Below are 26,475 nucleotides of genomic sequence, written 5' to 3' on the forward strand. Positions count from 1 at the left end.
TGAGGAGCTGGATTTGGGGAGTGGGGAGTCAGTAGTCTGTTTTGAACGGGCAAAGTTTCAGATGCCCAGTGGACATCTAGGTAGAGATGTTAGGCAAGTAGCTGGGTTCCTGAGAGGACAGTGTCACATTTAGGATTCCCTAGGTTTTTAGAGTCGTAAGACTTCAAAGTTTTTAAGGTCATTTAGGAAGAAACAGGGGCTTCCCAGGTAGCTCAGTGGTAAAGAATCCACCTGTAATGCACAAGGCGTGGAGGTGTGGGTTTGATCCTTGGGTTGGGAAGATCCTCTGGAGGAAGAAATGGCAACCCACTCCAGTATTCTTGCCCAGAAAATCCCATGGATGAGGAGTCTGGAGGACGACAGTCCATGGGGTTGTAAAAAGTTGGATATGACCTGCTGGTCCTTTAATGGACCAGAACCTGGTGGTCTGGAGTCGACGATAAGAAAGTAAGAGAGAGAAAGAGGCTGATATCCCCTGGTTTACGCGGAAAGCCAATAGAGTCCTATTCTTAGGGCTCGCGCTGCTGCACATAGGCACCAGGTGCCCTCTCGAGTGGGTGAAGGCACAGTGCGCCTTCTCGAGAGGGTCTTAGAAGCCTGGGCAAGAAAGTGAGCTCAGCGGGCCTCCGCGCTCCAAGGAATTAGCCAGAAAGAGAGAGAGAGAGAGAAAGACAGAAAGAATAGAAAGAAAGAAAGACACGGGGACCAAAGCTCTGATGGAGCAAAGGTGTTTTAATCAACATGGCGTGGGCATATATACTGTCTTACAAGGTGGTTATTCTCGGCAAGTTCAATTCAGCTCAGTTCAGTCGCTCAGTCGTGTCCGACTCTGTGCAACCCCATGAATCGCAGCATGCCAGCGTCCCTGTTCATCACAAACTCCCGGAGTCTACTCAAACTCATGCCCATCGAGTCGGTGATGCCATCCAGCCATCTCATCCTCTGTCGTCCCCTTCTCCTCCTGCCCCCAACCCCTCCCAGCATCAGGGTCTTTCCCAATGAGTCAACTCTTCACATCAGGTGGCCAAAGAATTGGAGTTTCAGCTTCAGCATCAGTCCTTCCAATGAACACCCAGGAACTGATCTCCTTTAGGATGGACTGGTTGGATCTCCTTGCAGTCCAAGGGACTCTCAAGAGTCTTCTCCAACACCACAGTTCAAAAGCATCAATTTTTTGGCGCTCAGCTTTCTTTATAGTCCAACTCTCACATCCATACATGACCACTGGAAAAACCATAGCCTTGACCAGACGGACCTTTGTTGGCAAAGTAATGTCTCTGCTTTTTAATATGCTATCTAGGTTGGTCATAACTTTCCTTCCAAGGAGTAAGCGTCTTTTAATTTCATGGCTGCAATCACCATCTGCAGTGATTTTGGAGCCCAAAATAATAAAGTCTGTCACTGTTTCCACTGTCTCCCCATCTGTTTCCCATGAGGTAGCCATGATCTTAGTTTTCTGAATGTTGAGCTTTAAGCCAGCTTTTTCACTCTCCTCTTTCACTTTCATCAAGAGACTTTTTAGTTCCTCTTCACTTTCTGCCATAAGGGTGGTGTCATCTGCATATCTGAGGTTATTGATATTTCTCCCGGCAATCTTGATTCCAGCTTGTGCTTCTTCCAGCCCAGTGTTTCTCATGATGTACTCTGCATAGAAGTTAAATAAGCAGGGTGACAATATACAGCCTTGACATACTCTTTTTCCTATTTAGAACCAGTCTGTTGTTCCATGTCCAGTTTTAACTGTTGCTTCCTGACCTGCATACAGGTTTCTCAAGAGGCAGGGTCAGCTGGTCTTGTATTCCCATCTCCTTCAGAATTTTCCAGTTTATTGTGATCCACATAGTCGAAGGCTTTGGCATAGTAAGTAAAGCAGAAATAGATGTTTTTCTGGAACTCTTTTGCTTTTTCGATGATCCAGCGGATATTGGCAATTTGATCTCTGGTTCCTCGGCCTTTTCTAAAACCAGCTTGAACATCTGGAAGTTCTCGGTTCACGTATTGCTGAAGCCTGGCTTAGAGAATTTTGAGCATTACTTTACTAGCGTGTGAGATGAGTGCAATTGTGCGGCAGTTTGAGCATTCTTTGGCATTGCCTTTCTTTGGGATTGGAATGAAAACTGACCTTTTCCAGTCCTATGGGCACTGCTGAGTTTTCCAAATTTGCTGGCATATTGAGTGCAGCACTTTCACAGCATCATCTTTGAGGATTTGAAATAGCTCAACTGGAATTCCATTACCTCCACTAGCTTTGTTCATAGTGATGCTTCCTAAGGCCCACTTGACTTCACATTCCAGGATGTCTGGCTCTAGGTGAGTGATCACACCATTGTGATTATCTGGGTCATGAAGATCTTTTTTGTACAGTTCTTCTGTGTATTCTTGCCACCTCATCTTAATATCTTCTGCTTCTGTTAGGTCCATACCATTTCTGTCCTTTATTGAGCCCATTTTTGCATGAAATGTTCCCTTGATATCTCTAATTTTCTTGAAGAGATCTCTAGTCTTTCCCATTCTGTTGTTTTCCTCTATTTCTTTGCATTGATCGCTGAGGAAGGCTTTCTTATCTCTCCTGGCTATTCTTTGGAACTCTGCATTCAAATGGGAATATCTTTCCTTTTCTCCTTTGCTTTTTGCTTCTCTTCTTTTCACAGCTATTTGTAAGGCCTTCTCAGACAACCATTTTGCTTTTTTGCATTTCTTTTCCATGGGGATGGTCTTGATCCCTGTCTCCTGTACAATGTCATGAACCTCCATCCATAGTTCATCAGGCTGTCTGTCTATCAGATCTAGTCCCTTAAATCTATTTCTCACTTCCTCTGTATATTCTCCCCAGGTCGGTAGGTGCCCAGTATGCTACTGGAGATCAGTGGAGAAATAACTCCAGAAAGAATGAAGGGATGGAGCCAAAGCAAAAACAACAGCCAGTTGTGGATGGGACTGATGATAGAAGCAAGGTCAGATGCTGTAAAGAGCAATATTGCATAGGAACCTGGAATGTTAGGTCCATGAATCAAGGCAAATTGGAAGTGGTCAAACAGGAGATGGCAAAGAGTGAATGTCGACATTCTAGGAATCAGCGAACTAAAATGGACTGGTATGGGTGAATTTAACTCAGCTGACCATTATATCTACTACTGTGGGCAGGAATCCCTTTAGAAGAAATGGAGTAGTCATCATAGTCAACAAGAGTCCGAAATGCAGTACTTGGATGCAATCTCAAAAATGACAGAATGATCTCTGTTCATTTCCAAGGCAAACCATTCAACATCACAGTAATCCAAGCCTATGCCCCAACCAGTAATGCTGAAGAAGCCAAAGTTGAACAGTTCTATGAAGACCTACAAGACCTTTTAGAACTAACACCCAAAAAAGGTGTCCTTTTCATTATAGGGGACTGGAATGCAAATTAGGAAGTAACGAAACACCTGGAGTAACAGGCAAATTTGGCCTTGGAGTACGGAATGAAGCAGGGCAAAGGCAAAGAGAGTTTTGCCAAGAGAACACACTGGTCATAGCAAACACCCTCTTCCAACAACACAAGAGAAGACTCTACACATGAACATCACCAGATGGTCAAACACCGAAATCAGATTGATTATATTCTTTGCAGCCAAAGATGGAGAAGCTCTATACAGTCAGCAAAAACAAGACCTGGAACTGACTGTGGCTCAGATCATGAACTCCTTATTGCCAAATTCAGACTTAAACTGAAGAGAGTAGGGATAAGCAGTAGACCATTCTCAGCAAAGATAAAGATTAAAATTCCAGACTTACAAAACATAAGATGATCCCGATCAAAGAGAGAGTTGCAAACAATCACCTTTTACTCTATGGCTCATAAAAAGGAAGAGGGTACTTATCACTGTAATGAGAAATGCCTGGATTCCTCAGCCCCGGGAAAGGCGTGCCTCTCCTCTTAATTCCTGAATATTCAGGAATTAATAAGGGCCAGAGGGTTCCTGACAGATCCAAAACAGCACACAGGAAGCCTCTTGTTAAATGCTTCCTGACAATGACCGAGCATGTACAAAGCAGCAGCAGGGAGAAATAGACTATAAATGCAGAAGAAGAGGAGCAGGGCTGCCGTATACATCTGAGCTAACCATGTAATTCTGCCTCTGGAGTTGGGCACAACTATGTATAGTGGTCCTGAGCAGGGTACCCATGTCCAATTCACTGCATAACCTCTTGGGTTGGCTTGGCTTCTTTGTAACAAATTATGTGGTTCCTTATATTCAGTTGCTTGAAGGGGTTTTAAAAACAAACTTTAGTTCAATTACTACAGTTTCAAAGTATGGCAGATTTAAGATTTTATTTCAAGATACATCATGCTGCTGCTGCTAAGTTGCTTCAGTCGTGTCCGACTCTGTGCGACCCCGTAGACGGCAGCCCACCAGGCTTCCCCACCCCTGGGATTCTCCAGGCTAGAACACTGGACTGGGTTGCCATCATGATGCCTCACTTACTCAGATGTTAGAAGTGTATAGGTAGCAACTTCATTTATCCAAAAGGTAGACAAAACTTACTGAAAAAAAAGTAACGTTTCTTGAGTGATAGTTGCTCAGGCGTGTCCTACTCTTTGCGACCCCTGTCCATGGGATTCTCCAGGCAAGAGTACCAGAGTGGGTTGCCATTTCCTTCTACAGGGGATCTTCCCAACCCTGGGATTGAACCCAGGTCTCCTGCATTGCAGGCAGATTCTTTACCATCTCAGCCACCAGGGAAGCCCTATAGCACTAAGGTAATATCTTAAAGTCCATTCAAGGATTCAGGACTTTTCTCATGAACTCTGTCATACTTAAGACACTGTTTATTTTTATTTTAAGAAGAAATCCAAACTCATTTTTTATTAGGTATCCTGGCTCCTGAGAGATTAGGAACAGCTTATGGATGCAGTTGTGGAGAAGCCCAACTGGAGATAGTCATAGCTTGACAGGAAGGCATGTCCAAGGGATGATCTGTGGGCTACAAGGAGGTGTAATAGTTGGTCACTATAATCCAGCATGGTTCTATTAGTAACCAGAAAACCAACTCATCTCTGACTGCTTTATTTCTGATAAAACTAGTATATTTAGAATTCAGAATGTTATACAGAACAGTTTATCTATTTGTGGATTAAATGAAAAAATGATGGTTAAATTGAAAGATAGTTTAGTTGACTAAGCCTTAAGCAGAGGGAACTGATGTTTGAATGATACCAGTTTAGAAGGAAGTCTCTAGGTATGTGCTAGGGGTTACAGCATTGATACCAGCTCCTAGGATAAAGCTGTGGAGGGCTAGGGCATGCTCGTCAGGTTCACAGATGATTTAAACACAGAGGGAACAGCAGGCCTGTTGAATGCAAGCGTGAGGATCAAAGAGACCCTGATGAATTAGGGTGTGTTCCTGTTAATCATGGCTCTGTAACATTCACCTCAGAATTGAGTGACTTTAAATTAAGGCGGATTTCCCTGGTGGCTCAGTGGTAAAGAATCTGCCTGCCAGTGCAGGAGACATGGGTTCGATCCCTGATCTGGGAAGATCCCACGTGTTGCGGGGGACCTGAGCCTGCGTACCACAACTTCTGAGCCCGTGTTCTATATCCCAGGAGCTGCAGCTACTGAAGGCTGTGTGCCCTAGAGCTTGTGATTCCCAGCAAGAGAAGCCGCTGCAGTGAGAGGCCTGTGCACCGAAATTAGAGAGTAGCCCCTGCTCACCACAACTAGAGAAAAGCATGCGGCAAGGAAGACCCAGCACAGCTAAATAGATACATACGTGAAGTTTTCCCTTTTAAAAAATATAAATACATTAAGGCAACTCTAGGAATTCCTTGGTGGACTAGTGGTTAGGACTCCATGCTGTCACTGCTGAGGATATGGTTTCAGTCTCTAGTCAGGGAACTAAAATCCCACAAGTCACATAGCACAGTCAAGGGGAAAAAAAAGCGACTCTGTTCTTGAACCTGTGACGAGGACAGGGCTTGGTAGGGATAGCTTATCTCTGCATCACTATTTTCACCTGGAGAGGCTCAAAGGCTGGAGGCGGCAGTCATCTGAAATCTCAGCCACGTGTCTGATTGTGGATGTTGGCACTGGCTTGGGCTTGACTGGTGATAGAACACCTACATGTGGACTTTACATGTTGTTGCTTGACTTGTTCACAGGGTAGAGTTTGGGTTCCCAGAGCAGGCACCCACAGGAAGATAGGAGGGACAGGCAAAGCAGTATCACTTTTTATAACTAAGCCCAGAAGTCAGAGAGTATTACTTTTGCTGTATCCTGCTGGTTTGAAGTGAGGAACTGCCAGTCTGTATTTAAACGGAAGAGAGATTAGATGATCCCACTTGATGAGAGGAGCATCAACTAAATTTTCCCATGTTTTAAAGCATGAAAGTCTTATCTTCCAGCCAAAAATTATTCCTCTTCTTCCTACATATAAAATGCGCTCACATCCCTTCCAAGGCCTTTCCAGATCTCATTTAGTATGGCATTGGACTCAGACTTAAGATACAGAAGTTCATCAGATCAGACTCTTTGGGTATTGTTGTTCAGTACCTACAATTCAAGCTTGTGAATATAGTTCCTTTTGATCTGAAGACCTGTGAATTAGAAGGTAAGAGGTATGTGTCTACACACCCCAGATCATCATTCAGCATATACTGATGGGACACACATGGGGTAGGATGATTGGTATTTGTTGTTGTTTTGTCACTAAGTTTTGTCCAGCTCTTTGCAACACCATGAACTATAGCCTACCAAGCTCTTCTGTCCATGAGATTTCCTAGGCAAGAATACTGGAATGGGTTGTCATTTCCTTCTCCAGGGATCTTCCTGACTCAGGTGTTGAACCTGTATCTCCTGCATTGGCAGGCAGATTCTTTACTGCTGAGCCCCTGGGAAAGCCCATAATTGGTATAGACAGTTTCATTTAGAATGAGGGAAAACAGGAGGCACATAACAGTTAGTAGGCCATAACAGTTCTGAAATCTAGCCAGGAGCATGCAGCCGTTGCTTTGATTAAAGCTTGGTTTTAACTGCTTGTGACAGTTGGCCCTGCCCTCTGGGCTTTTGGTTCTGTTCTCTGAGTTTTCCTTCCCTTTCTGTAAGAAGTAAAGTGTGTTTGCAGCTGAGTAGTATTTTCAGTCTGCTTTTTGCCTGATGAAGGTTGGGTTCCAAAGGCCCCTTTGTGTATGACCTCTGTCCTTTCAACTAAAGCTGATATAATTTCTTTAAAAAAATCTGTGGATTTGTTATGAATCAATTTATAATCAATTCTATTTGACAAAGGCCATACAAATTACTATTTCTTTTTAAAAAAAAATTTTTATTTTGTATTGGAGTACAACCGATTAACACTGTTATGATAATTTCCGGTGAGCAGCAGAAGGACTCAGCTGTGTATATATGTGTATCCTTCTCCAGGGCTTCCCTGGTGGCTCCGATGGTGAAGAATTCGCCTGTAACTCAGGAGTCCCAGGTTCTGTCCCTGGGTTGGGAATTGTCCCTGGAGAAGGGACTGGCTACCCACTCCAGTATTCTTGCCTGGAGAGCCCCATGGACAGAGGAGCCTGGTGGGCTGCAGTCCATGGGGTCACAGAGAGTCAGACACGGCTGAGCGACTAAGCGCTTGGGCACAACTGATTGACAGTGCTGGGATAGTTCCAGATGAAGAGCAAAATGATTCAGCCACGCATGTACGTGTATCCATTTCCCCCGCCCATCCAGGCTGCCACATCACATTAAGCAGAGTTCCTGGTGCTGTACAGTAGGCCCTTCTAAATATAGCAGTGCATACACGTCCATCCCAAACTCCCTAACTGTCCCTTCCCCATCCTTCCCCACCAACAACTGTTAAGTTCCTTCTCTAAGTCTGTTTCTGTTTTGTGAGCAGTTCATTTGTATCCTTTTTTTTTCAATTGGAGGAAAATTGCTTAATGGCGTCATGTTGGTTTCTGCGATACAACAGTGTGAATCAGTCATAAATATACACATAAGCATCACTAGGAACAACGCTAGTGGAGGTGATTCAATTCCAGTTGAGCTATTTCAAATCCTAAAAGATGATGCTGTGAAAGTGCTGCACTCAATATGCCAGCAAATTTGGAAAACTCAGCAGTGGCCACGGGACTGGAAAAGGTCAGTTTTTATTCCAATCCCAAAGAATGCTAAAACTACCACACAATTGCATTCATCTCACATACTAGCAAGGTAATGCACAGAATTCTCCAAGCCAGACTTCAACAGTATGTGAACTGAGAACTTCCAGATGTTCAAGCTGGATTTAGAAAAGGCAGAGGAACTAGAGATCAAATTGCCAACATCTGTTAGATCATAGAAAAAGCAAGAGAGTTCCAGAAAAACATCTACTTCTGCTTTATTGACTATGCCAAAGCCTTTGACTATGTGGACCACAACAAACTGTGGAAAATTCTTCAAGAGATGGGAATACCAGACCACCTGACCTACCTCTTGAGAAATCTGTACACAGGTCAGGAAACAACAGTTAGAAGTGGACATGAAACAACAGACTGGTTCCAATTAGGAAAAGGAGTACGTCAAGGCTGTATCTTGTCACCCTGCTTTTTTAACTTATATGTAGAGTACATCATGAGAAACACTGGGCTGGAAGAAGCACAAGCTGGAATCAAGATTGCCGGGAGAAATATCAATAACTTCAGATATGCAGATGACACCACTCTTATGGCAGAAAGTGAAGAGGAACTAAAAAGTCTCTTGATGAAAGTGAAAGAGGAGAGTGAAAAAGCTGGCTTAAAGCTCAACATTCAGAAAACTTCACTCATGGCATCCAGTCCCATCACTTCATGACAAATAGATGGGAAACAGTGACAGACTTTATTTTTTGGGCTCCAAAATCACTACAGATGGTGACTGCAGCCATGAAATTAAGACTCTTGCTCCTTGAAAGAAAAGTTATGACCAACCTAGACAGCATATTAAAAAGCAGAGACATTACTTTGCCAACAAAGATCCATCTAGTCAAAGGTATGGTTTTTCCAGTAGTCATGTATGGATGTGAGAGTTGGACTATAAAGAAAGCTGAGCACTGAAGAATTGATGCTTTTGAACTGTGGTGTTTGGAGAAGACTCTTGAGAGTCTCTTGGACTGCAAGAGATCCAACCAGTCCATCCTAAAGGAAGTCAGTCCTGAATATTCATTGGAAGGACTTATTTGAGGCTGAGACTCCAATACTTTGGGACCTGATGCGAAGAACTCATTTGAAAAGACCCTGATGCTGGGAAAGATTGAAGGCAGGAGGAGAAGGGGACGACAGAGGATGAGGTGGTTGGATGACATCACTGACTCGATGGACATGAGTTTGGGTAAACTTTGGGAGTTGGTGATGGACAGGGAGGCCTGGCTTGCTGCAGTCCATGGAGTTGCAAAGAGTCAGACACGACGGAGCCACTGAACTGAACTCTCTCTTGAACGTCCATCCAGCCCCGCTCTGTCCTCACAGAGCACCAGCTTGAGCTCACTGTGTTATATAGCAGCTTCCCACTGACTGACTGTTTTACACATGATAATATGTCATATTAGATGTTTTGAAGACTTAAGTTTTATGGTTACATTCATAATTTCCTGATGGCACTCTGGATTTGGTCTTTGCCCAGGAGCCATTTCTTAATTGTAGCATCATTTGCCATTTGATAAGTCTAAAAGTGAAAGAAATTTATTTTCAAACCTGTTATGTCCTGGTTGATATTTCACAGTCAGTTTTTAGCATATCTCTTTCCTCTTAGCTTTAATTATAGGGAGCAAAAGAAGTCAGTCAAGACTTTCTCCAGTCTGCCTGGAAATTTCTTTGTCTGGATCATCCAGTTCAATAGGTGCATCTTTTATTTTCCGTGATGCCCCAGGCAACAGCATTGCTCAACTTTCTTCCTGAAGAGTCAGGTCTTTCTTCCTGCTTTCAACAGGTTTCTCTTTGCTTTCCTTTAGCCCCCCTTGGGGGCTTCCGAGGTGGTGCTAATGGTTAAGAAACCATCTGCCAATGCAGGAGACTTAAGAGAGGCAGGTTCGATCCCTGGGTCAGGAAGATCCCCTGAAGGAAGGCATGGCAACCCACTCCAGTATTTTTTGCCTGGAGAATCCCATGACCAGAGGAGCCTGGTGGGCTACAGTCCATGGGGTCACAGAGGCAGACGTAACTGAGCGACTTCATACGCACTCACGCGTCGGGGCCCTAAGGCTTCCACTAATACTTTCCTTAAGGTCCTTCCTGCCACCTCATCATCAAAACATACAATGGAAAGTGACAGGAGTGGGGCCAGGTCAGGTGGGGCCTTACAGATCATCATAAGGACTTTGGATTTTAATTTGAGTAAGAAAGGAAACAACTGGAGGATGTGGAGAAGAGTAAACTGATCTGATCTGCATTTTTAAGCATTCCTCTAAATGCTGAGGTAGAACCTGCGGTACCATTAAAGGAGTTAAGAAATGCAGGTGAATGGTGATGACTGCTTGGCTCTGGGAGCGGTAAGAATTTGTCAGATTCTATTTGTATTTTAACGCAAGCCAGCAGTATTTGCAGATTGACAGAAGAGATAGATGGTAAAGAGGCTTTGACTGGAACAAGTGAAAGAGTTTTGTATCATTTACTGAGATGGGAAAGACTACAGGAGAACAGGTTTTTCTGGAAGGGAGTAGAATCATCATTTCCTCTTTGAACATGTAAAGTTTAAAGATTCTAATAGGCATTTAAGTAGGAAGTTAAGTTGGCTTTGGGGGCAATTCTGATCTGGCTATGTGTTCGAGAGGTGTCATGTATAGATAAAGCCAGGAGCCTGGTTATAAGGTGTGAGCTCAGGACAATCCAGCCTTTCCTGGTTAAGGAGATAGTGAACACCCAATAGAGGAGGCTGTGAAGTTGTGATCAGTGAAGTAGGAAGAAAGGCCGGAGGGAGAAGGCACATGACAAAGGTATTTCAAGACAGTGGGTGACAACCCTGCACCTGTCATTAGGGTTAACAATGGCTGCTGGTACTAGAGTGGGTTCTCAAGAGGCTGTGGGCAGCTCAGCCTTTGAATAAGCAGTTATGATCAAATTTGGGAAAAATAAAGAATGAATACTGGAGAATAACTCATGTAGCAGATTTATTCCGCTTGAGTGAAGGCATAGTGATAGAGTGGAGATGGAATGTATTTTGGACACAGGCATGTTTGAGTTTGAATCTCTGTTTCCTAATTGACCCATTGTGGAACTGTAGGCCACTACTGTGTCTCCACCTGTAAGATGGGGATACAAGTACTTTTCTTATAAGGTTGTCAAAAGGTTAACATGAAAAAATAATATGCAAAACATCTAGTACAATGATTGGCACATAGTAGGTATGCAATGTAAAATACCATTGGTTTCATTTTTCTTTTTTTCAGATTACAAATTAAAGTTTTCCATACCCTTAAGGTACTGGACCCAGCGTCAGGAAACTTTAATGATTCCCTAACTCATTTGCAGTATGATCTTGAATATATCACTAGGCCTTTCAGAGACTGAAATACCCCATCTATAAATAGGGACTCATAATCCAAGCTCCACACTTTTTTTTCCCCCCTAAGTGTTCACTAATCTGAGTCTACTCTCCAAATTAAACCCCTGGCCTACATGAAATTCCAAACACTTCCCTTAAGTCCATATGGCATTTTATAATTTGGGAAATGAATTCACATTCGTCAACTCATAACAAGCCCTATCAACTAATTCATCTGCCCAGTACCCTGATGTGAGGAAAAGTCAAACTTCTGTTCTACTTGAACCTTTTCAGTTGAACTACTTAAATGACATAATTAATCCAGAAATGGGCTTAAATAGTTCCAGACATATGGTAAGTCAGTAAATGCAAGCTGCAGATGTTAAAGGGGCTTGCCAGGTGGTATAGTGGCAAAGAATCCACCTGCCAGTGCAGGAGATGCAAGAGATGTGAGTTTGATCCCTGGGTCAGGAAGATCCCCTGGAGGAGGAAATGGCAACCCACTCCAGTATTCTTGCCTGGAAAGTTCCATGGGCAGAGGAGCCTGGCGGGCTACAGTCCATGGGGTTGCAAAGAATCGGACACGACTGAATGAGTGAGCACACACACAGTTATTAAATCTCAAAGTAAATTCTAAGATTTTTTTGTTAATGGTCCATGTGTTACGTCTCCTAAATTCCGTCTCTGCAAATCCCAAAGTAGATAGGACACTGCTGGGTATAGAGGGGATACGTCCAGCAAATCACTACTAAGTGGCGGCCGGGCAGGGGTGGGGGGCAGCGATGTGGTGAGAGGGAGTAGAATATAGAACTCCCTTGCCCACCAGAGATTTGTTTTAAAGTACGGAAGTAAAATGGGCAGATATGGGCTCAAAAGTGTGTGTGTGTGTGTGTGTGTGTGTGTGTGTGTGTGTGTGTGTGTTTCAATATGGGAGAAATAAAATCATGTATTTGGGCAGGAGTGAGTCTGTGGGAAGGGAAGCTTTGATGGTGCAAGCAAGAGAGCACAAAATTGCTGGGCCCATGTTCCTGAAAAGGGGGGAGGTGTGGGCTTCAGTGGAGCATGGCCATCCCCCACAGCAATAGCAGAGGAGGCAGGGCCAGCCGGATGCAGACAGGCTGGGAGATGTTGTGAGAAGGCATACGTGTTCTCACCGAAGACTTCAGTTTTCTCAGTGAAATAAGAAGGGTCATCAGCTGAGAGTGAGAAAGGGGGAAGAGAAAATATGGGGCAGTTATCCAGGCAAGTGAAAGAATAATACGTAGTAGGATTCTGGGGGGTGTCGGTGGTTCCTAATAATGACTTTAAAGTGAGCCCATCTATGGTTGTGTAATTTGAGTCTGCAGTTACAGTCAGCCTCTCAGGTGCTGGCACGGAGAAGGCGGAGAGTTGACAGGTGTGTGTTTGTTTTTTTCCAGTGGATATATGGAGGGAAGATTGTGCAGGGGAACTGAGGACAATTGTGAGTGAACAAAGATAATGAATCATGAGCAAAGTGAGGATGTGCATGGGAAGAGGGAGGAAAGACTATGCAAAGGTAGTAGGAAGTGAGTTGTATCCTGGTGGAGTCAGAATATGTGAGGGAGTGAGCTGGGAAAAAAGAAGTTGGGTAGTCCAGTGTATGAATCTTGAAATTGAAGTTTTGCATTCCTGTTCAGACAGTATTCTTGAAGAGTGGCTTGGTTCAAATCTAAAGTAAAAGGAAGTTCAGTTCCTTGGGTCTGTTATTCTGTATTTTGGGGCAAGTTGTTTAATCAGTTCCCTCATTTGTCAGAGGGTAATTTTTGTAGTTTCTAATTCATAATTAAAGGGACTAAATAAGTGAACATGTAAAGTCTTCAATAATGCCTGGCACATGATAAGTATTTAGTAGGTGTTAGCTGTTACTGTTGTTAGTTCTCTAAGCCTTAGTTGGTGCCAGGGTCCGTGGGAAAGAACTGAGGAATTGTTTCTGGGGCCAGTGACACTTCTTGAGTAGTCAGATGGTGCAATAGAATCCACTTTGTTGAAAAGTACGTCCCAGTAATGCACTGGCCCATCCCGCTCCCCATCCCCTCATGATGGCTTAATGACAAGTCCTGGCTTCCGTCCCCGCTATGAGTAGCTCTGTAACGGTGGTTTTACCTGAGGTTCCAAGGCTGCTGTGATGGATACCAAGGAGCAAGTTAAAATCAGTCCTGTGAATGTTGCTTAGAGGGCCTGAGATGTGTCTGTATAGGGACATTGGGAAATGGGCATGGAAAAAGCCAAATGGCCATTGTCGCAGCCCTGGATTTTTGGCAATGTATATGCAAATTAAGTCAAGTCCAGGAATGACTTGCAGTGTCATTGTTTTAGATCTTTTTGGTGCCATTGTCACTTACAGATTGCCAACTCTTCATACTCCCTTAGATCAAGAAGTTATTTTGTTATATTGATACAGGCTGTGTGCTTTAAAGCCTTTTTTTGGATCTACAGGAAACATTATTAAATACCATTGTGGTATTCTTAAATTCTCCAAAGAAGAGTCAGTATTATACTCAGTGTGAAATAAGATGTAGCAACGTTCTTTTTACTCCATCTTGTCCATGCATTATCTAAAATGTTCTACACTTTATTCTATTAGAACTCTAGGAGACTCCAAAAGAACAGCTGTCAAATGAAAGGTTGGATCCTGAGTTTAATATATATCTTTTGAAGGTTAGGATATTGATTTACTGGACAGTGTTAGAGTTTTAAAATACAATTCAGAGACTGTTACCTAGGAAATTGATGAAATTGAGACATGATCAGCCAAGGTGGGTGAAAAGATGCTCGGGCATTTAGCCACGACTGTGAGAGTAGTAAGGAACTTGAGCCCATCTGTCATTTTTCTTTGGGTTGCATAAATGCTGTTATTAAGATCGACAGGACTGAAGAGGTCAGACCCTCTGACTGTTGGACTCTTGCACTCTGGCAAAGAGCCGTTGCCGAGGAGGGCTGTCATCTCCAGTCCCCAGTGACTGGGTATTGGGATTACACAGAGGAGCCTGGCGGGCTCCAGTCCACGGGGTCGCAGAGTCGGACGTGACTGGCCGACTAAGCTCAGCGCAGCACATTGGGATCGTGGTCTCTTACTGTGCTCTTGTGTTAGGAAGCCCACTGTAGAAATCAGGATGAGACAGCAGGGTCTGTCTTGGTTAGCTGTCACTTCATCTTCCTCCTGAATAGGATCCAGTTCAGCTTAGGAAGATATACAGAACTATAGGATATGTTTGCAATAAGTGAGCAAGAGGAGGTGGGGGAAGGGAAGGGGGAGAGTGAGTGAGGTTTTCTTAGAGAATGAGCTGCTTACTTGCCTGTTGAGCGAGGACGAGAGAGATGGGGCAGACTTTCCTCTTGACTGCCTAGGTAGCAAGTGCAGTCCAGGAAAGCTGTCTGGTAGCCCAGCGTTGCAGTGGACCCTGCTCGGCCTCCCTTCCTCTTTCTTCCCCCACTCAGCACAGACAGAAAGACGGAATGGGCCACTTTTTTTTTTTCTTTCTGGATGTCCTTTAGAAACACATTTCTTTTTCTTTTTTTAAAAAATGTTTATTTATTTATTTGCCTGTGCCAGGTCTTAGTTGTGGTATGCAGGATCTAGCTCCCCGCCCAGGGCTTGAACCTAGGGCCCCTGTGTTGGGAACATGCAGTCTTAGCCACTGCACCACCAGGTAAGTCTCAGGAACATTGTTTTTTTAACTGCATAGTTATAAGCTATCAGATGGCACTGACTTCAGTAAGTCCTCAGTTGTAAAGGACTTGGAGTATCTTGTTCTGTGTTGTCACTTAAAAATAGACCCATCAGCTTTAAGAGCAGTTGAGCTGTTAGATAGGACTTCTGTAAAAACTTAGGGCTCTGTCTCCATTTCTGTGTTTTGGGAAAGTTTTATTTGTAAGCACACTGTCCAAAGATTTTCTCTTCAGTGATGCCTCCCTGTGCTTAACCTTGAAGAGCCCCTTTTCTTTTTGCATTTGTCTTACATGTATTCATCTTACACAGATGATGGTTTCACCATGTTACACCGTATCAGTGATTCTGTCTGTGTGTCTGCTAGGCTGTGCGTGTCTCACGGTTAGGGAAAGCTCTCAGTCATTCGTGTTTCACTGCAATCCTCAGGGCAAGATTTGACATGACGTATAGAGAATATATGGAGTGGGCATTCCATAAATGTTGAGTGAATGAATGTTATCCCAATTTTAGAGCCTACATCCATTCTGGATATAGGTGAATATTCGAATGTAGACCCTAAAGCTGAAACTGGAATGCTGTGTTCTTAGCAAATTCTCTGCCCTTTTTTCTCACTGGTTATGGAGCAGCTGCTTGCTGTGTTTCATGGTGACCACACATGTGCTATGTTTGATCTCTTGTTGATAATGTGTGGTGACAAGTGCCGTCATAGTACAGCTGCTTTGGTTCCAAGGTCGTTGCTTTACCTTGGTTGAGTGTAAGTGGGTTTTACATTTTAAGATGCTAGCTTATGGAAGCTGGTGGCTCATGTTTGTTATGCGTGTTCTGGGGCATTTATCACCGTCTGACTTCTGTAATCCCAGGTTCTCTTTGGATCAAATGCCACATATCTGCGTATGGATGTATACTGAGCAAATTTAATGGCAGTGGGCAGCCTTTGGCTGAGTCTTGACTCTTCCCTTTTTTGCTGCAAAATTGTAATTTCTAAGTTCTCTTAGACCATTTTGCTTTTTCACTTCACAAGGAAAGATTTATTTTAAAAGTGTACAGATTACCATTAATTTGAAAATTTTTAATAGGTTAACCAGTCTTTCCTATTACATTTAGCTTAAAGTTTCCTTCCTGTTTTCTTTCTCTGGCTTTTTAATGCCTGAAAGTCATTCTGGAGGGAAGAACAAACAAAGAAACAAAGATTTGGTTTGAGGAGTTGTGTTTGTGAAGTTTGTTTTGGGGGGGATGATGTTGTTAGAAGGACAGATTAAGAAACTCTCTTGCAATTTCTTTTTACTAGTTTTGAGATGAGATTAGACGGAGTAGTAAGACCACAGGCCTCTGCCCTCCCTCCTTTTTGCCCGAAGCACTTAGTATAGTGTCAGTTCAGTCACTCAGTCGTGTCCCTGTCCATCGAGTCGGTGATGCCATCCAACCATCTCATCCTCTGTGGTCCCCTTCTCCTCCTGCCTTCAATCTTTTCAGCATCAGGGTCTTTTCCAGTGAGTTAATTCTTCACATCAGGTGGCCAAAGTATTGGGATTTCAACTTCAAATAAGTCCTTCCAATGAATATTCAGGACTGATTTGCTTTAGGATGGACTGGTTTGATCTCCTTGCAGTCCAAGGGCCTCTCAAGCGTCTTCTCCAACACCACAGTTCGAAAGCATCAATTCTTTGGCGCTCAGCTTTCTTGGTTGTCTAACTCTCACATCCGTACATGGCTACTGGAAAAACCATACCTTTGACTAGACGGATCTTTGTTGGCAAAGTAATGGCTCTGCTTTTTAATATGCTGTCTAGGTGGGTCATAACTTTTCTTTCAAGGAGCAAGAGTCTTTTAATTTCATGGCTGTAGTGTTTTTGGAGCCCCCAAAATACAGTCTGTCACTGTTTCTCATCTTTTTGCCTTGAAGTGATGGGACCAATATGCCATGATCTTAGTTTTCTGAATGTTGAGTTTTAATCCAACTTTTTCATTCTCTTCTTTCACTTTCCTCAAGAGGCTCTTTAATTCTTCTTCACTTTCTACCATAAGGGTGGTGTTATCTGCATATCTGAGGTTATTGATATTTCTCCTGGCAATCTTGATTCTAGGTTGTGCTTCATCCAGTCCAGCATTTCCCATAATGTACTCTGCATATAAGTTAAATAAGTAGGGTGACATACTTCTTTCCCAGTTTGGAACCAGTCTGTTGTTACATGTGCAGTTCTAACTGTTGATTCTTGACCTGCATACACATTTCTCAGGAGGCAGGTAAGGTGGTCGGGTATTCCCATCTGTTGAAGAATTTTGCACAGTTTGTTGTGGTCCATAGTCAAATGCTTTGGCATAGTCAATAAAGCAGAAGTAGATGTTTTTCTGGAACTCTCTTGCTTTTTCGATGATCCAGTGGATGTTGGACAGACCTTTGTCAGAGAAGTATAAGGCCTAAAATTAAGGCCTAGTATTATATATGCCTTGACATCTGGAGAAAACTGGGAAAGCCTCTCATGGCTCAACTCCTAAGTCTCCTTCCAAAAGTGCTCCTGTGGGTAGGGTCTCCTTGCCAAATAACCCTCCAGAACCCCAGCCAGCTGACATCCTGTTTTTTGTCCTGTGAAACCTGGAGCAAAGAAACCTCTACAGGCCTTGGGGAGAATAAATGGGTGGTGGTGTAAAGTTGTTTATGACAACTTGTTATGGCAGCAATAGAAACCTATGCAGGTGTTTATGGTTGTGTGTGTTTTCCTCTGTTTTATCTTATTTGAAAAATCCAGGGAGAGTCAAACCTTTTTGTTTCACATGATTGGCAAGAAACAGTCTACCCACTTAATGTTTCCATTTTGTACGAAGCAGCTTTATCTAGGGGAGAAGGTCTGCTCTGTGTCCAACACATAGCTGAGCATTTGGATTGATTTTTACTCTATTTGAATGAATCAGTGTTTCCCTGGGAACCATTTATTTTTTAACACCAAAGCCACATCTTTAGTCAATGTGGACTCCAGAAGCAGTTCACTGATTATGACCACTTCTTCAAATACCTTGCGTTAAAAGTAAGTTTTTCTAGACCTTTAAAAATTAAGACATGATAAGAGTGGGATGATGATCATGTGTTATAAGTTGCTACCCGTTTATATTGATGTCTATGTGTGTTAGTCGCTAGCTCGTGTCCGACTCTCTGCGACCCTATGGACTGTAGCCCGCCAGGCTCCTCTGTCTGTGGGATTCTCCAGGCAAGAATACTGGAGTGGGTTGCCACTCCCTTCTCCAGGGGATCTTCCTGACCCAGGAATCGAACCCGGGTCTCCTGCACTGCAGGCAGATGCTTTACCATCTGAGCCACCAGGGAAACCCTTTATATTGATGGCTAGCATACATGTTTGTCAAATATATAAGATGAGGCAGAAGGCTTCTTTTTCTTCAGTGATTTTATTTCACAAAGGTGATGGGTAATCAGATTTATTTATACTGATTACCTTTTGAAAAAGTAGGAAAATTTGAAACAGCTTTGTAAGTGGCAAATAGTGAGGATTATGTATACATGAATAGAGTTAAGTATTGTGATAAAATCTGTAATAAAATGATTATGATACTCATTTAGGATAAATGATTTTTATTATATATAAATAGGAATAAAAGGTAAGGGGATTATATGAAATATTATAATAACTATTTATAATTACTGGTACTGTTACACAGCAGAGTGAGCATTTCTGCCCTTGTGGAGGGGCAGGAAAAGGGGTGCTGGGCAAAGAGGTTCTCTGAGGCTCCTTTTGTGGTTTGTTATTCCTGATGGAGGTTAGTCAAGAGAGAGTGCATGTTTTCACTGGACAAACACAAGAGTGCTAGGAATAAAGTGGTTCAGGTTGGACCAGCTCCTACCTCCATGCTGTGAGAGTTGCCCCTTCGTCATCCAGCAACATGATAAAATGCAAACTGTGGAAACTGGTTAGCTTGGCCCTTGGAACCACCAACATTTGGCAAGAAGAGTACGGTAAAGGTTCCACCTTGCTCACTGCCCTGACTTAACCGGCGCTGGAGTCCCTTTGACTGTGTCCCTCTGTGGGAACTCTGGCTGCTTCTGCCCGCTTTGTACTTGGTTTATTCCTCCTCTGCTCTTCCTCCAGATGAGGCAGGTTTGTTTCTTTTTCTTTCAGTGATTTTATTTCACAAAGGTGAGATTTAAAGGAAGGCCTCTCGACAGGGCCCCAAATTCTCCCGTTACTGTCTAAAATTCTGTCCTCCAAAGATTAATTTGAGTTAATAAGCAAGTATCTTAGACTGGCTAATGATACTTATTAAGAATGACCTTCACACCTTAATGATAATCATCACGAGGATGTGTTGCATACTTAGTGTGAGCCAGGGGCTATTATAAAGACTCTGCGTGATGTAATTGATTTAATCCTTCCAGCAAGCCTGTGAAGAAGGTTCAGAAAGAGATGTCCAGTGCTTGCATGCGTGCTAAGTCTCTTCAGTATGTCCGACTCTTTGTGATTCTATGGATTGTAGCCCACCAGTCTCCTCTGTCCATGGAACTCTCCAGGCAAGAATACTGAAGTGGGTGCCACGCTCTCCTCCAGGGGATCTTCCCAACCCAGGGATCAGACCCATGTCTCCTGAATTGGCAGGCAGGTTCTTTACCACTGGGCTTCCCTGATAGCTCAGTTGGTAAAGAATCTGCCTGCAGTGCAGGAGACCCCAGTTCAATTCCTGGGTCGGGAAGATCCTCTGGAGAAGGGATAGGCTACCCACTCCAGTACTCACGCTTCCCTTAGTGGCTCAGCTGGTAAAGAATCCACCTGCAATGCGGGAGACCTGGGTTCGATCCCTGGGTTGGGAAGATTCCCTGGAGAAGGGAAAGGCTGCTTACTCCAGTGTTCTGGCCTGGAGAATTCCATGGACTTTGTAGTCCACGGAGTCATAAAGAGTCAGACATGACTGAGTGACTCTCACAATTCTTTACCACTAGCGCCACCTGGGAAGCCCCAAGATGTCCAGTAACTGGTTGCAAGTTACATGTTGCTGAATGAAGGGAGAGAGGATGGAATACAAATGGGTCTGCTCTGGGACTTGTATGTACCCTCACCCACTGAACTGGGCCTCTTCTCCTGGATACTTACTGAGGATTTGATTAGATTGCTTTCTTCCCTACTCCTGGCAGAGATACTTGCCAGGGATGGGACTGGAAATGAACAGAGAAGATTTTAGGGAGAGACATGTCTCTAGTGGAGTTCTGTGGGGATGCTGGAAAGAGATTTGGGCGGCATTCTCTGCAGCCAAAAACAGTAAGAAACTCACTAATTATCATCTTGATGTTACTGATCTTATAACCAACACGAGAATTCAACTGAGAGCCCAGCATGTGCTGGTTCTCTTCCCTGCTTCTCTCCAAACACTGACATCATTTCTCTTTTAATGTTCAAGCAGCAGAAAATTCTTATGTATGTTTGTGTGTATATATCATAAATCAAATGTTTTACTTATTATTTAAATGTAATTTAAAAAATAACATTTTGCAAATATTCTTGAAGAGAAGGCCAATGAAATACAACTAATTTCTGCAATTACTCTTTTTTTCCTCACACCAGTATTGGCTGGATCCTGCAAAAACCCTGTCTGAACACAAAGAACTGATCAACAGTAGGTATTTGATTTTAATTTTGTTGAAATTTGAAAATGATGTAATATCCATGATTAGATGAGTGCAGAAATGGCTTTAAGACCAAAGGTGTGAATATTAGCACCTCAGTGCTAGAATATGGAAATGGGTGTTTATACATTGCTTGGTCTCTGCAGACTCTGATTAGATTTGTGTGGATAGGGACTCTGAGGAGATGTGAGTATTGAATTTGGCTTCTGGGGGCACCTGACCTGGACTTCTGCCTGTGACTTTTCCATTGTTTTTGAAATTTCCTCTTCAGACAGAAAAAGCAGAGAGGCAATGATTTGAAAAGTAAGTGGGCACTGGATATATTAAAGGGTTTGAGTTTCTTGTGTTAAAGAATGGTATTGCCCTTCACATTATTTACCGGCTCAATAATTAAGGAGTGCCCTCATAACTTGAAGGATTGCTATGAGTTCAGAAAGGATCCATCTATTTTGGTTTTGACTTTATCAGTATGAGTCCTACTAATTGACTCAGAAATCTAATTAATGTTATATTCATTAACATTAATTTTCATGACTCAAATTTTTATTTATGAATATACACATGCCCACACACTTGCAGCCCTTAAGTATGTAGAAGAGTAGTTATTTTAAAATCATATTTATTATTAAAATTATTAGTAAAATGTATAACATAAGATGTACCAAGTTAACCATTTTGGAGTGTACAGTTCAGCAGCGCTAAATACACTCACACTGGTTTGCAGCCATCACCACTAACCATTTCTGAAACTTTTTTGTCTTCTCAAACTGAAACCGTGTCATTAAGCTATTTTGCTGAATTGTTGCTGATAAGACCTAGAGGATTCTTCTGGCCTTTCTTACTCCAGTCTGAGTCTGTACTTTTCCTGTGTGCTGACTCATTCCGTGGGGTCATATGGGTCACATGGTGTCCTGTGGACCCCACGGGCAGGACAGAGCTGTGCCTCTGGAAGGAATTGGGAAAGAAGAACTGCAAAATTGTCAGGAACTCAGCACGTACCATTTCTCTGAACACCAGCATCATTTTTGTTGCTCTCTGTGGTCTAGCTCTTTTTGTCCCTCCGTGTCTGTGGCGGAAAGCTCCACAGTTTCCAAGTTATAGCTCTAGCCACAAGCAGAGGCGAACTGTCTGTCTTTGAATTGCAGCTCCAAACTCTTGGGAGGGTGTTTGGCCAGTTGGCATTAGTAGCTCCCTTCAGTTCACTCAGCTGTGTCTGGGCTTTTCCAAGGTCAGTACAAACACAGCTGGTAGGGGCCAGCATTCTGGATGAGAATGGGCAACAGGTTTCAGAGATGGGGCTGGTGGGCTATGAGATGACAAAGCACCCTCAAAATATATACCTTAGCCATCAGGTTCTGCCTCCTCAGCCTACTCAAGAGTAAGTGCTAATCAGAAAGGGTTTGCGACCTGCCATGGATGAGAAGCTGCTCGGTATTGGAGGGATGACCAAAGCCCTGACCTTCTGACTTTTCATTCCACGTGCTTCCTGAGTGAGCAGACTGCCTGCTGAAGGCTGAGAGGAAGCAGGAGGTCCATGTGATTAGATGTGAATGCAGATAACTTCTATGAGGTAGCCTGGTATGAATGGTAGATGCTCCAGTTTAACAAGCCTCATCCCTCAGGATCTAGAAATCTGCACTTTTCCAAAAGATTCAGGTAGAATAATAAATACAACAAATTCTTGTCCATTTCAACCACTTACTTAAAAAATACTAGTTTAAAAATTAGAAAAATTTTAGTATTTTAAGACAGATTTCTATGCAAATGTGGAGAAAAATGTAAATTATTTGATTTAAGGTATCTTATTCAAGTGTTCCTTTAAGAGCATTTGAAGTATCTATTTCTTTCCATTGTATGAAATATTGTGTTTTTAATAACTATAATCTGTAATGCAGTTATAACTTTCTCATCCTGAATGAATGTCATCCTGTCAGAAACTTGGTGTACAGGGAGAATAAAACACTGGTACTACAATTGACTGGAGGAGGGAACGGCGCCCGCTCCAGAGTTCCTGCTTGGGGAGTCCCAGGGGCGATGGAGCCTGGTGGGCTGCCATCCATTGGGTCGCACAGAGTCGGACACAACTGAAGCGACTTAGCAGCTGTATACAATTGAATAACACATAATTTTTTATTTTTTAAGATAGTTTGATAATTAATGAAGGAGAATGCCTCTCACATCTCCAGCAGATAAGTCAGAAGTAGTATCTGTAAAAATGACAGAATGTTTGCTAGTTACCAGAATTCTTATTGGTAGGTTTTGATTTAGATATCCTGAGCTAAAGGGAGGCTATTATCATTAAAGGCCTTGAAATCAGTCTTCACAGAAGGTAGATTAGAGGTAGATAGAAGCCGGTTTTTGGCTTCTATTTTACTAGAGTAAAACATTATTAACCTACTTTACGTAAATGATTTCTTTAAGATAGACCTGGAGAGACAGAGATCAAGATAATAATCTAGGAATGACATAGATCAAGATAATAATCTAGGAATTTGCTTCATTGGCACCTGATTTTTATAGTCAGTTTCAGATTAAGAAGCTGAAAAATACCTGGGTACACATATCCTTGCTCCAGAATTTCCATTTCTTTAGCCTTCAGTTGATCTACAGAACGGTGATGTGTGTATGAAGTATTTACTTTGTTTACTCTGAAGGTGTATGATTCTTTTCCCTGAGAGCTTGTCTGCAGTAGTTGCCAGCAGGCACTAAACTACTGCTACTGCTGCTGCTAAGTCACTTTAGTCGTGTCCGACTCTGCGACCCCATAGACGGTAGCCCACCGGGATCCCCCGTCCCTGGGATCTGTGTTCCTCCCATCCCCAGATATGTGAACCCTTGTGGCCTGCAGGCACAGGCAGACCCATCGGCCCAGTAACACAGAGCCTGATTGACACACACAGATTAGCAGAGGATGGACTTCCTAGCTCTTCTGAATATTTAATAATCGGTGCCTCCTTGACATCTGTGTTCAGGGGTGAAGTTATATTTGTCAGAAATAAAAACACAGTGATAAGTACACATAGAAATTGAACATATGGAATCAACTCTAGTGATAAATTATAACAAAGTTTCTTTTAAAATTTAGTTTCTGTAAAAGCTCCAACATAAGGAGGGCCTTATACAGGAAGGCATAGGCTAGGGGAGAGAGGTAGGATGCTAGTTGGTTGTCTTCTGTGTGCCATAGCATGTGTGTGTCATAATAATAATAAATAATAACATCACCTATATATTATAAATGTATTATGACTTGGTTACATGTTGTTCTATGTGACTTCCTCTCCCTGGCTTCTAAATTTGTGACTTTATTTACTTAGTTAAAAATGAAAATACACTGTATGTCTGTTATACTGTATCAGAGACTGCTCACTTAAACAGTTGCACAGTACCATGTATATGTCCTGTGGTTGACTTAAATAGTCTACCTGCTATGTATGTATGTATGTTAGTTGCTCAGTCGTGTCTGACTCTTTGCGACCCCATGGACTGTAGTCCACCAGGCTCCTCTGTCCATGGGATTCTCCAGGCAAGAATACTGGAGTGGGTTGCCATTTCCTTCTCCAGGGAGTCTACCTGCTGCTGAGCATTTAAATTGTTTCTAGCTTTTTGCTGACTTTAGGGAGTACTTTTTGCAATAGATAGTGGTAGGAGTGCAGTGAATTTGGGGGTGCATACATCTCTTGGAGATCCTGATTTTATTTCCTTTGGATAAACACCTAGTAGTGGGATTGTTGGCTTATATGGTAGCTCTGGCTTTAACTTTCTGAGGAACTTCCATACTGTTTTCCCTAATGGTTTCATTAATTTATGTCCCCGCCAACAGTGTACAGAGTTCCTCTTTCTTTACATCATCACCAGCACTTTTCTCTTTTTGACAATAGCCATTCTCATAGGTGTCCATTCTTTTTTTTTTTTTTTTTTAGGTGTCCATTCTTATAGGTGTGAGGTAATGTCCTGATGTGGTTTTGATTTGCATTTTCCTGATGATTAGCGACATGGAATATCTTTTCTTATATTGAATATCTTTGGCCATTTGAACATCTTCTTTGGAAAAATATTTATTTAGTTTCCATATTTTAATTGGGGTATTTGTCTTTTGCTGTTAAGTTGTGTGACTTCCTCATATATTTTGTATTAACCCCTTATCCAGTATATGATTTGCAAATATTTTTGATGAGTGTAATTTTTAATAGTTGTGTTATACTACAGTACCACTTTGGCAAATGTATAATGTGATTTAATTTTTATTTCTTATTTTAGCTGGACCTCCATATACTTTGTATTTTGGTATTAAATTCTATGCTGAAGATCCGTGTAAACTTAAGGAAGAAATAACCAGGTATAGTACTGACTTTGCTTTTGACCAGTACAAGTATGGCATATACAAAAGGCTTTATTTCAAACAAATTGGAGTCAGATGTTGGGATGGTGTCTGCATGTGTTTTGTAAGCATCTCCTGTGAGGGTTGAATTTAAACTCCTGTTGCATGAGGCAGTTCAGCGTCTGATGGCAGATGTGCTTGAACAATGACATGGACCTGGGTGACTTGATAATAGAGTCTGCATCTGCTGTGATGGGGTTTTTCTGTATCGTTACTGTGAAAGATACAGTCAGCCTTTGTAGTTATGTAAAAGTAGCCATCAGTTCAGTTCAGTTCAGTCGCTCAGTCGTGTCCGACTCTTTGTGACCCCATGAATCGCAGCACACCAGGCCTCCCTGTCCATCACCAACTCCCAGAGTTTACTCAAACTCATGTCCATCGAGTCGGTGATGCCATCCAGCCATCTCATCCATCTGTCGTCCCCTTCTCTTCCTGCCCCCAATCCCTCCCAGCATCAGGGTCTTTTCCAATGAGTCAACTCTTCGCATGAGGTGGCCAAAGTACTGGAGTTTCAGCTTCAGCATCTATCCTTCCAATGAACACCCAGTGAATGTGTAAATGGAGGATATAAATATATTTTAAAATTTATTGAAGGATAGTTGAATAACAATGTGTTATTTTCCGCTGTACAGAAAAGTTGATTTAGTTGTTGTTGTTGTTCACTTAGTCGTGTCCGACTCTTTTTGGCCTCATGGGTTGTAGCCCATTAGGCTTCTCTGTCCATGGGATTTCCCAGGCAAGAATACTGGAGGGGGGTGCTATTTTTTCCTCCAGGGGATCTTCCCAACCCAGGGATTGAATCCACATCTCCTACATCTCCTGCATTGGCAAGCTGGTTATTTACCAGCTATATATCACTAGCATCACCTGGGAAGCCATGATTCAGTGATACATATGCGTTTATATTCTTTTTCACATTTTTTTCCACATAGTTTACTACAGGATATTGAATATAGTTCCCTGTGCTGTCCCTGTGTGCTAAACAATGAGTAGGGCCTTACTGTTCATCCACACAATAATATACATAATAGTTTGTGTCTGCTAATCCCAACCCCCCAGTCCAACCCTCTCTGCCCTTCTTCGCCCTTGGCAACCACAGTCTGTTTTCTGTGTCTGGGAGTCTGTTTCTGGTTTGTTTTAAATTCATTTATGTAGGGACGATATTTTGATGCTGAGCTTGCATATGTAAATATAAACTTGAAGAGCTACTTACTTCTCTTTAATTGTTGTAGCTTAAATATTAGCTGTTCAGAGATTTCATTCATCTCTATAGAAAATGAAAAGATAATTGCTTTTAGTATTAAGGGAGAGAGAA

The 26,475-nt window shown here is 42.5% G+C and overlaps 1 protein-coding gene across 1 annotated transcript in view; it reads left to right on the forward strand.

Moving 5' to 3' along the window:
• The window catches only part of EPB41L4A (erythrocyte membrane protein band 4.1 like 4A), a 265,318-nt gene that overhangs the window by 122,200 nt on the left and 116,643 nt on the right, over positions 1 to 26,475 (forward strand). The window contains 2 exon segments of the mRNA XM_070462355.1: positions 20,721 to 20,772; positions 25,040 to 25,118. Coding sequence (XP_070318456.1) covers positions 20,721 to 20,772; positions 25,040 to 25,118 — 131 coding nt within the window.

This window comes from Odocoileus virginianus, unplaced genomic scaffold (assembly GCF_023699985.2).
Source record: "Odocoileus virginianus isolate 20LAN1187 ecotype Illinois unplaced genomic scaffold, Ovbor_1.2 Unplaced_Scaffold_3, whole genome shotgun sequence".
In the NCBI taxonomy this organism is placed as follows: Eukaryota; Metazoa; Chordata; class Mammalia; order Artiodactyla; family Cervidae; genus Odocoileus; species Odocoileus virginianus.